Consider the following 12063-nt stretch of genomic DNA (forward strand, 5'->3'; position numbering starts at 1 on the left):
GGATAAAAGTAATTAGTAGCTTGTGCCAGGGCACAATCAGTCTAACTGCCTGTGCGCTCCAGGATGGCACACTTCTCCACATCCTGGAGGGCACATCTCAAGACTATCTGGCTGAGGGACAGCCAGGGGCCACCTTCATATCGCAGGAAATTTCGGGAGTAACTGATGGGAGAAGAAATCTCACAGGCCCTCAAGACTGCTTACACCACTGTGAGACTACAAGCAAACCCACAAGTCCCAAAGAATTCACACACCATGGCCCTGGCAGGAGTTCCTCAGTGATGAGAACGTCAGCCCGTGCATCAAGGGGTTTCAGGTTCGATTCCCAGTCAAGGGCATGTACCTGGGTTGCAGATTCAATCCCCAGCCCCGGTCCAGGTGTGTGCAGGAGGCAACCGATTGATGTGTTTCCCTCATATCAGTGTTTCTCTCTCTCCCTCTCCCTCCCTCCCTACTTTCCATTCTCTCAAAAATAATGGAAAAAAATATCCAAAGGTAAGGATTAACTAAAAATACAATAAACACTACCTGTATCACTATTCAAAGTGTGTGTATATATTTCAAAAGTAAAACGAAATTCCCACACCATTAATTTGATAATGATTTTTATCGATCCTACTGTTTGATTAAAACAAAGCCGCGCTCACTAGGGGCCGCACAGTTCTTTTCGGTGAGTGTGGGACCAAGGGTGGACCCAGAGGGGACTCCCTGTGAAATCCCCCTCCATTATCACTTGGCAGATGCATCACTGACATGTTATTCCCACCTCTCTATTTGCTCATTAACCAACAGACAAGCAAAATGGCATTTCCTGTCACTGGGAACTGTAAATACAAAAGCAAATATCGGCATGAAGTGAAGTGACTGCCTCAGCAGCTGGAGGGTCACCCTACACACTTCAGTGTTGATGAGTGAAATAATAGAATGCTTGGGACTTGTTACAAGATAGTCCAGGGGCAACATCAGAGTAAAACAAGATTAGCAAAACCTGCTAATCGCTGAAGCTAGGTGGCAGGAATGTGGTGCTTGCTACACTCTTCTGCCTGCTTTTGTGTATGCTCATAATTTTCCAGTGAAAAGGTTTTTTGTGTTTTTTAATGTGGGTTATCAGGTAAATGCAAAAATACCTGAATCAATTTTTTTATAATATGTATACTCCTTTGTCTGCTGAGAATCCAGGCTGGGTTTCAATGTTGTCTAGAGAGCACAGTGCCATATATTGAAACAGTGAGAAACCCCAAACCACCAGAATGTAATGTGGATGAAAGGTAATTTTCACATTCATAATCAAAACAGATTTCAAAACCAGAAAGCAAATGGCCAAAGTTACATACAGCAATTCAATTACGTAATTTTAATAAATCACCTGGATAATACCAACTCAACTTGTTTTTCATTAAACTACATGATGACTCTCATTTTGCTAAGTACTTTTTTTACTTTGTCCTTTGTATTGCTCTATCTCTTTTTCCATCATCAGCACAGTACCTGGCACATAAGAACTCAGTAAGTGGCAGCTATCAACTATACTGTTATTTAGAAATGATAGTGAGTAGCATATAATTTCTAAAACTCTTTCCAGCTCTTTGATTTCAATGGTTCACCAGTTCAAGAGGAAAGGGAACTCGTAAAAGGAAAGGGAACACTTTTCCGCATGTGCTCTCCCTTTGTCGCTGATGAACAACGTGCAGTTCTCCCATAAGGATCCCCAAACAGAAACCCAGCACCTTCCTCAGCAGGTTGGACCATCCGCTTCATCAGCCCCGACAGCGAGGATGGGTTACGAGCGGGCACAGCCGTCCTCCCTGGCTGGTGCCCCAAACCCTGTGCTGGGAGGATCTATACATTCACTCACCTTTACAGCTCATTACCCTGCCCTGACCATCCTTCATTGTTCTCTTATGTTCCTTAAAGTTACTGTCTCCTTGAGCTTATGTTATGGCCAAGTTCTGTTCTCATTACACGTTCTGATGTAGTCTCTTCGGAAATGCCCTCCCTCTGCATGTGCCTTTCTAGAATAAAGATTTCCTTTCTTCAGAGGGAAGCACCCCTCCAACCTCAACACACAGCAGCCCCTTGTTGCAGGCATGGCTTTATCCTGGGATGTAGTATTTCATTTTCCAAAAAGCAACCTGAACAATTAAATGGAGATATTAATGGGGGGGAGGGGGGTGGCGTGATTTCTTTCACTGGCTATCAGCTAGCGCTGTAAGTAAAACCTCAATGAGAGCAGAAACAAAGACACGGGCCAATTGATATTCATCGTTCCTCTCCGCAGGCCTGTCTGGAAAATGAAGCTTTGCCTATTCTTGGTGTTCTTCAGCATCCACATTAAAAACCTCCCTGACCACCACTGACGGCGTCCCGGATTGAATGGGGGCTCCCAAACCTGAGGTCCTGTCGTATTAGCTGGGAAGGATTCTTAATGCCCCACAAACTTCATGCTCCAAATCAGCAGGATGCTTGCAGGGAACCCCAGCTCGGCGGGAAGACAGCAGTGTCGCATCAGAAGCAGCCGCTCTTTCCCGCCTTCCAGGTCTCTGTGTCGTGGGATCAGAACCATCAACCCCAACTCTTCATTTCTACCTCCGGCACCGTCCTGACACCCCAGCCAGTGGGCATCCCAACCCCGTTGTCACCACACAAAGCACTTCACTCAAAACACGACCTCTCATCCCCGCACCAGAACGGTCACCAGGCGAAGGGAGGAGAAAGAACATACTTTTAAGTTTACACCACCTGTCTGCTGGGAACTCGGGCTGGGGCTGAGCTGTTCTCTAGAGAGCACGGTGCCACATCCTAGAACAGTGCCAACAGTGAGGAGCTCAAACCACCAGAACTCACCTGGGGATGCAGGCCAGGTAGGAAATGAGCCTCCGGAGGTCCTCCTGTCGTATTCTGTCATGATTGCTGCGGGCCGGGAACGTGAGGATGGGGCCTCCGCGCTTATCTCTGCCACCTGAAACGAACATGGGAGCACACTGAGACACAAACAGGAGCGGACGGATGCTAACGAGCCACTGGAGGCCCAATGGCATCACTATCCACTCCCACAGAGCTGTTCCTCTATCAACTGCAGGGCCAGAAAGGACGGACAAAAGGCCACAGTCGTTTCAGCGGGCACAGGGCCAGCCTAGCTCACCCGAGTTCTGCACACCACCTGGAAGATAGTCCAGAAGGCCTGCCCTTTCCTTCCAACGTGTCCACCTTTCCTCAGTTTCGTGTTTGGAGAAAGAAAGTTTTCCCATACGTGTGCTCATTCACCTTGAACAACCAACCACCGGTTCCCACCGCCCCCGTCCCTCTCATTCTCCTCCACATTGTCCTCTCTCCTCTCCCAGCCCTGCATGCTCAGCTCTCCCCCTGCTACCAAACAAACTGGGATTTGTCTTGAAAGGAAAAAAGACAGGGATGCTCTTCAGACTTCACACTGATGACTTCTATAATCTGGATCTAAGGTGTCTTCCTCTCTCAAGGGCAGTGCCCGACCCCCCTGGCCAAGTTTTACCAATCTCTCACACAAAGCCACTATATATACAAGTAAAAGGGGTGGGGGAGCTTTGCATGCAAGAATTGTAAAGCAGAACTAATTTAGTTAAGGACTTTAGAAAAATTACATCACATAAGTACAAATCTCAGATGATGACTGGTCTTTGATAGACAGGCAGCCATATTTCTCATTAACACAGACACAATTCCAATGAAGTCTGCTGGTACCTCTGACCATTTCTGGTGAAAGTGTCACATATATTTTACTACTTCCATCAGGGTTCTCAGGAAGGAAAACAGCCTTCCCAAGTGGAACCTCCGTTTAGTTTTTCAACTCTGGGCATCTCTCTTCGGAAGCACAGCACGAAGATCTCAAAATTCAAGTCACAATATGCAATTCTAAATTATTTTCTCATCTTAATTACTTACCTCAGCAGCACAGGTAAAATTAAAAAGCAAGCAAATAACAACAGAAAGCCAGATTCTTTGCTTTTAAAAAGGCCAAGGAAGTATCCAGCAGTTATTTTAAAAATACATGTTACCAATATGGGGATTTACAATTTCCTGGAATGATTAACACTGTTTCTGAACAGAAATAAAACTTAATTCTGAACATTTAAAACGATCCACGTGTAATCACATCATCTAGAAAAGTGTTAAATTACTTATAAGCCCAGTAATTCTGGTATCAAGTGGGAACAATACTAACCTATAGCTACCAATGCATGCCATGCATGGTGTCCAGAGGTTGACACACACGTTCTGACTTGATCACCACAAAACTGTTAAGGGTTTTGTGACTGCAGTATAATTGAAGATATTGACGCTCAACGAGCTTAAATAAAGACAAAAGGACTCTGCCAGCGGCACGTGCTAGCTGGGTCCTGCCCCCTGACAAGAACTTATATGATTTTTCAAACCAGTGGCTTCAGTTCTTTCTAAATTAGTAGAAACACCAGAAGGACAACTAAACAATGAGTTCCTAGGCCTTTGTAAATGAATAAAAAGTACTATTAACCCTGGCCAGTGTGGCTCCCTTGGTTGAGCATCGTCCCATGCACCAAAAGGTCACTTGTTCAATTCCCAGTTAGGCACATGCCTGGGTTTTGGGCTCCATCCCCAATAGGAGGCAGCCAATGGATGTTTCTCTCCCTACCTCTCAAATTCAATAAAAAACATTTTTTTTTAAAGTGAGAAGCAATGCTATTATAATGAATGGAATGTCATTACCAAGTAATTGTCTAAAATATCAGATAGTGTTATTAGGGAATATCAATGACTCTAGGTTTTGGAATACCTCTTGTCTCCAATATAACACAGAAAACAGTTTGCTATTTTAATTCCCCAACATCTTTCCTTCTTTTCAAAAAGGAATCCATAACCTTAACCAAAAGTATTCAGCTCAACACATATTATAAATACTTGAACTTTTAAAGATACAGTATGAAATTTAGATAAAAACATTCACCTGACTCTTGGTAAAGAGAATCATATATGTTTCTGGATTCCTATCCTAAATTTTTAAAATGAAATATAATGTTTGACTCAGTAGGGAGATGAAATGCCAATGACCCGTGTTCAGCTCTCCTTTCATCGTGTCTCTTAATGCAAGCAAGGCAGGCTCTACCAAGACAGAATCCAAAATCTGTCCATCAAAGTGTCACGTGGGGCATCAACAGGTGAGCACAGTGCACACAGCCACCTGTTCACTCCAGAAGTGAGAGCTCAATGAGTGAGTGTGACGTGGTGACGGCTTCCGTTGTACTGCTTCACCTTTCACCTACAGACATTTTCCCAGCTGGTACCACTGACGAGGAGTCCCCTGAGACGCACTGGAAAGCTCACCCTCCAAATCGGCTCCCACTCATGTCCTAAAAAAAGCTAATTTAAAACTAAACTTGAATTTCAAAGTAGAGGGAAAGAATTCAATTTGTCTTTTTCTAGAATAGAGCTTCAGAAAACTCTAGGGTCGTTTTAAAACTTCATCAAAAATCACTCATGAAATAAAAATGGCACATTCTCTATTTAAATAATTTAAGATTTTCTTTTCACTTGCTAACCTCCCTGCACTGGGTGCACCTTCCAAACTGTGGTGTGTTACAGTCAGTGATGGACAGGCGCCATCTGCTGACCCCTCCCATGGGGTTATAAAATCAACCTATTAGAATCAATGAAATGCAGTGTTAGTTCAGAGGCCATGGTCTCTGAGCCTAAAGGAGCTTGGAAGCAATGCCACAGATGTCTGTTAGATTGTACGCCCCATTTGTATGCCCCAGAACATATGAAAATACTGCCTGGGTTAGGAAGCAAAAAAGTTACAGCTTTGAAGTTCTTGTTCCTGAACTAATCTATAGAGTAATCCCGCAGCTTATAAAAGCATCGCCTACTAGATAGGCTAACATGCTGTCTGCTGTCAACCACAGCCTCATGGTGAGGCCGGCAGGACAGATGTCAATCCCATTTTATAGACAGGAAACTCAGCACCTTAGCTGGGACAATAAAAAGAAAAGGGCAGGAAATCCATTTCCTGCACCTACCAACGTCACAGGATGTCCATGGAGGAGAGTTCGCAGTGTCTGGGCCTCCCCTGTGTCTGTAATCAAACACCCAGAGCTCAAGGGGGATTATCTGCCTCTCCAAATGCATGTTCGTCAAAAACAAGAGAAAACAAAAAGGACAGTTTTTGTTCATAATGACACTCCTTTTCAATTCAATAAAAACCGCTTCCTCTCTACCTTCCTCTCCCCACCCTTTATTTCTGTAAGGCACCTATGACCTAGTCAACTGTATAACTTACACATTTCTGTCTGTCGGTGCCCCCAACATGAGTGGAAGCCCTACGGAGGCGGGCATCTGGTCACTCACTGATGCCAGTATATACATACTCTCAGTGCCTAGTGAGAGATGGGCACATAAAAAAGGGGACTCAATAAATGTCTGCTGTGTGAATGGATTCTTCTTCTACATTCCACACAAAGTTAAATAAAAATACCTACCATCAGGTATCAGGAAGTTAAAAATGGGAATGCCTGAACATTCCTGTAGGGAACACGATGCTAACTAAATGAACTGGGGTCTGTTTTAATATTAAAAAGAAGGCTGAGAAGATTCCACATTTTAGCTACAAACGTCTGCGTGACAATTATTTCCTTAAACCCAGTGATGGCTCATTTCCTTCTTGGTCTCTTGAGCAGGATGGCCCAGAATGACCAGAAACAGCAAGACTCAGAATTGCCTTTTTTAAATTGGAAGATAAGTTTTTATTGATTTTAGAGAGAGAGGAAGGGAGAGAGGGAGAGAGAGAAATATCAATGTGAGAAACATCAATTGATTGCCTCCCAAAGCTGCCCCGACCACATATCAAACCCACAACCTAGGAATGTCGTGCCCCCCCGCCCCCCGCTGAGAATCAAACCTGCAACCTTTTGGTGTTCAGGACGATGCTTTAACCAACTGACCAACCCAGGGCAGAGTTGCCTCTTCTCTTGGAAGGCATACTTAGTGTGAGAAGTAGAATGTAAATGCCAATGAACTAACTGCATTCTCCACTGTGTGGCCCTTTTTGAATTTCTGGATTAGGACACCACTGGAAACTATTCTTTACACAAAACTATTCTACACACACACACACACACACACACACACACACACACGCCACCCTGAGGAACAGTCTAGCTCATGACCGTGAAAAGCTCTGAGAAGATGTGGTTTGTAAAAGAGAAATTATGGCCCTGGCCCCAGCCCATTTGGCTCAGCAGATAGAGCATCAGCCTGTGGACTGAAGAGTCCCAGGTTCAATACCAGTCAAGGGCACACGCATAGGGTGTGGGCTCGATCCCTGGTTGGGGGCGTGCAGGAGGCAGCCAATCAATGATTTTCTCTCATCATTGATGTCTCTCTCTCTCTCTCTCCTTCTCCCTTTCTCTCTGAAATCAATAAAAATATTTTTTTCTTTTAAAAAAGAAATTATGGTTACAATCTGTAAAGTCTATTAGGTAACAACCTCTGTTAAAAGGGTGTCTACTGGGCCCCTGTCCCAGGAGCAGCCAAGGCCAACAGCTCACCAGCCCCGGACCTTCTCAGGTTCGGCTCCTCCTGCCTACTCCTGAGAGTCAGACACTGGCTTACAGACTCTTTCTAATGACCACTCTAGGACTCTAGAGTCCTGGGAAGGCCTCTGGTGGCAGCTGGCCCTCCAGTCAGTCACTGGACTCAGGCTATACTAGATGCTAACAAGAACATACGAGAAGGATGGGAGATACATCCCCTTGCCTTTCCATGAAATGCAGAACTCCGCAAAACTGGAACAGGTACTCTCATATCACAGATCCAAACTTTAAGATAAAAACTGATGAGTATTTGGGGTCAGGTTTCTTTAAGCCAGTGGTTCTCAACCTGTGGGTCGCAACCCCTTTGGGAGTCGAGCGACCCTTTCACAGGGGTCGCCTAAGCCCATCGGAAAACACATATATTTACATATTGTTTTTGTGATTAATCACTATGCTTTAATTATGTTCAATTTGTAACGATGAAAATACATCCTGCATATCAGATATTTACATTACGATTCATAACAGCAGCAAAATTACAGTTATGAAGTAGCAACGAAAATAATTTTATGGTTGGGGGTCACCACAACATGAGGAACTGTATTAAAGGGTCGCGGCATTAGGAAGGTTGAGAACCACTGCTTTAAGCCCTTCTTACAGATGCCTCTTATATTTATGAGTGGAGTCTTTTCATTCTGTTAACTTTAAATCCATCTGTAAACTACAAAGTCAGGAGTTCACAATACTGGCCTGCGTCCATACCAGGCAGTTTGTCAGTAACTGATTAGAAAACAGCAAAGGCTACTTTTAACAGTGGATTAGGAGCCAAGAGTTGTTTGATTTTTCATTCTTTAACCATGTGTTCCCATCGATCTAAAGCACCTTGTTTTCCTGAACTTTGTATAATCTTCTGTTTACCTTCCAAATACATTATGCATTAGATTCACTTCAACAACACCATCAAACAGTGTCTGATGGGGAATAAGAAATACTGTTCGACAGAGAGCAAGGTAAGAAGAGTAACAAAAATACCACAGGAGGCTGCATCCTAAATATATACCATTCCCATGGGTCGAAAAGACACCCACACCATGTAAAAGCAGCTAGCAAGGTTATAAATTCAAACTAAAATGTGTTCACGAGGAGATAGCAGGTCAGCATGGCATGCCTGCTTGAGATGAACAGTTATTGAGGGAACCATATCTAGGAAGACTGTCTAAATGCATGTAACCATCTACAGATTCACCTCCTCGTAAACAGAGCAGAAAAATCTTGCAAACCTTTGTTTTGTAACAAGTAAACTGGTGCCAAAAAAGGTGGAATACCCAATGGCTGAAAAAGCCCTATAGCTGGTCCTCTATGTGCAGAGGGGAGGGCAGTCAAGTACCCCAAAGCCAGGAGGACTGTTGCAGACTGTCACCCACTAGAGGGGGGTCAGGAGCCCCACAGATGGCTTTACAGTTCTACAGGCAAATGGAGGACCCGGCTGGTAAAGACCACCGGAGCTTTCACGGCCCACGACAAGGGTTCTAGAAACACCAGAACCAGGGGCCCAGGGAAGAGCAGCCATGGATACAAGGGCATCCTCACCTCCCCAAAGAGGAGGCAACAGGTAGCCACAAAATACAAGAAACCAAGGTAAAAAAAATCAGGACACATCCAGATATGATCACATTCCCACCACTTTTGCGGATGACAAACTTTTAAAGTAATCAGTTGCTTTACCTAATTAATTTGATCAGGGCAAAAGAGCCAAATGTTTGTGGAATGACAGGCACAGACATTTCAATCACCAGTGTTATCTGAGTTATGATGTGCCTGCCAGAAGGAAGAAGATGTATGGGCACTAATATCTCAGGAAAATGCTACAAGAATAAAACACCTAAAAATCTACTGAAATACAAATGCTCCTGGGCGTGTGGCAAGTGAGCTAGTTCAGTGTTTGAAGCTTTGTCTGACACTGTGTCCGAAGTAGTCAGAGAATCAATAAAGCAGATGATAAGGTTAAACTTTACCTGAAAGGTATGCAACTTTTTCCTTTAAAATTGGCAGAACATCCATAGCTTTCATTTCATCGTTTTTTCGAAACCCTGAAATAAAGAAGAAAATAAAATCACTAGGTTGCTTGAGTGACATTTAATTTTTTAAATCATTCTATCCAATGCCAGCTTTCTTTACACCATTAAATCAACTCTAGAAGTATCATCATTCAAAAACACTTGAATTCTGTGAAGGAAAGTCTCTGATCACAGAATTAGCTTCTATTTTAATGCCAAGCAATGATTTGCCCACAGACGCAGAGGCAAATGTACCAAGCAGGCTCTCAACCATTATTAACCATGAAAATCTGCTCCCCAAAATCAGTCCACATCATTTCAAAAATCTTCATTTTAATCTTGTAGATTCATGTAAATACTGGCAAATAACATGGCTACACTGTTTTCTAAAAACGGCTGTTTTGGCACACTAAATCCTCTAGGGGGAGCCCAATGCCTCATCTATCAGACTGGAGTCACAAACAGTGGCAGGGAGGAGAGAAGGGATTATAAATAGCTGGGGACTGGCTGCAGCTCCCAGTGGGCTCTGCCCTCCCTGGCTTTCTGGGTCATGCTCCCCTGGAGGAATGTCACTGGCTCATGGGGTAAGATGGCCCAGTGCCACCTGCTTCAGAGGGTGGCCAAGGCCCTTTTCTCACTGCAAACCAACTCTCCTCACACCCCCGTCTCTTAGACGGCCAAGTGGAATCTTGTGTAGAAGAAGCATGCGGCAGGCAAGTTGGGCCAAGCCAGCATCCATCTGCGCAGAAGGAATTCTTGCAGCCCAAACATGTCCAGTCCAGCTCCCCAGGGTGAATGCCCACATGGAAGTTTGAGGTCAAAATGCTCATACTCATAATAACGCCTCGGGCTGTTTCTCTTGGAGGTCTCTAACAGAGGCCATCTAGGTTCATCAAAACTAGCAACTACGGTTATTGGCAGAGAACTCTCTAGAAAAAAAATAAAAGACTGCTGCCCCATCCCTATTTTCCTGTATGTTTTTGCCAAAATAGTATAAGAAAAGCATTCAAAATGTAAGCTTTGGTAACACAACCAGTGCCAACATGGAAACCTGGAATTAGAAAGTAAACAAACAGAGCTTCCACTTCAGGTCTGTTTGAGGGGCTCCGATTGGACCAGGCCTGCCACCAATTAAATCTACAAAACGCAACTATTTCAAGGCACTGGAGAGTGGCCAAAGCAGGGAGAGACTCTTGGGAAAAGGAAATGACACTGGGTGCACCTCCCTATTAGGGCTTTTAGCCAGAGGACAGGGCCCCATCTAAGCCAAATGGAGCGGCTAAAACAAGAATTAGGACCCGCTCAGGGTGACCTCAGCAGCTGAAAGTGAGAGAAGTTGTGGGAAGGAGAAAGGGGAGCCTCAAATTCAGAGCATAAACTTGGCCCAGATCTCTGGCTGTCCTCCGAGCATGTGCTGGGCAAGCTCCAAGCAGCCTAAGCTCTATGCTAAAGAGGAAAGATCTCACCAAGGTTCGAGTTGTTGCCCCTACAGAGTTTGTAGCTTGGGTCCCGCCAAGTTAGTAGCCTGCTAAAGCAAGCAAGCAAACAAAAGCAGCACTTTTGGGAGGAATATAACCAAATCCAGTCCCTACAATATCATTCATAGGAGCAAAGAATGACTAAATTAATGGTGTGGTTTGTTTTTTTTTAAAAGTAAATCTTTCCTGCCCATAAAATGTATATACTGACAACGCAGGTTAACAGGATTAACAATGACACTGAGAATCACCAGAGACTTTGCACAAAGACGGCCACAACAAGTGGTGATGAGGACCCTGGGGTCCAGGAGGCTTGGTGTACCTACTGCCTAGCTGGTCAGGAAAAGGCTCGGTACAACCTGGACCTCCGGATCACCAGGCCGTTTTGCTTTCCAACATACCACGCTTGGTGCTGGCAACCTACCAAGCTTGTAAAACAGTGACTATTTATAAAACGCAAAACAAGAGCCAAGAATTCTGCAATTTCATCCTTAAGATTCCTTCAAAACTCTTGAATGGATGCAATCTAGTCTCAGCAATTCGTTGCCAGTCATTGGGTAATTCACTGAATGTGTCTGCAAATTGATTACATCCGATTCCATTTGAGATGGAACCAGGTGGAAGTAGGGCAAATGCAAGGAGAAATGAGGCACCACCTCAGGCCTCAAGGAGCCAGGTTTATATATACTCATAGAACAAGGCACAGGATGATAAGTTCCATAAGCAGCACAAAATGCTAGGATGCCCGGAGAAATGTGGAAGCAGACCAAATCATAGAAATACTAGAAAGAATTAAGCCTCAGCTATAGATCCCAATCTACAGGGATTTGAAAAGGATCCCCCTTCTAGTGCTACCAGATAAGACAAGGCATGCTTCCGACCACTCCCACAGAGCCCATGCCCACAGATGCCCTGGCCAGGACACAGCAAAGCCCGCTGGGAGGTGCCACCACAAACTGCAGTCCTGGACTCCCACAGTCCAGAAACGGG

The 12063-nt window shown here is 44.4% G+C and overlaps 1 protein-coding gene across 1 annotated transcript in view; it reads right to left on the minus strand.

The window, feature by feature from the left end:
- TRIO (trio Rho guanine nucleotide exchange factor) overlaps window positions 1-9628 on the minus strand; it is a 205763-nt gene extending 196135 nt beyond the window's left edge. The window contains 2 exon segments of the mRNA XM_015567633.1: window positions 2845-2959; window positions 9554-9628. Coding sequence (XP_015423119.1) covers window positions 2845-2959; window positions 9554-9608 — 170 coding nt within the window. The 5' untranslated portion in view covers window positions 9609-9628.
- Between the last annotated feature and the right edge of the window lie 2435 nt (window positions 9629-12063).

The sequence above is a fragment of the Myotis davidii genome, unplaced genomic scaffold (genome assembly GCF_000327345.1).
Source record: "Myotis davidii unplaced genomic scaffold, ASM32734v1 scaffold143, whole genome shotgun sequence".
Lineage (NCBI taxonomy): Eukaryota > Metazoa > Chordata > Mammalia > Chiroptera > Vespertilionidae > Myotis > Myotis davidii.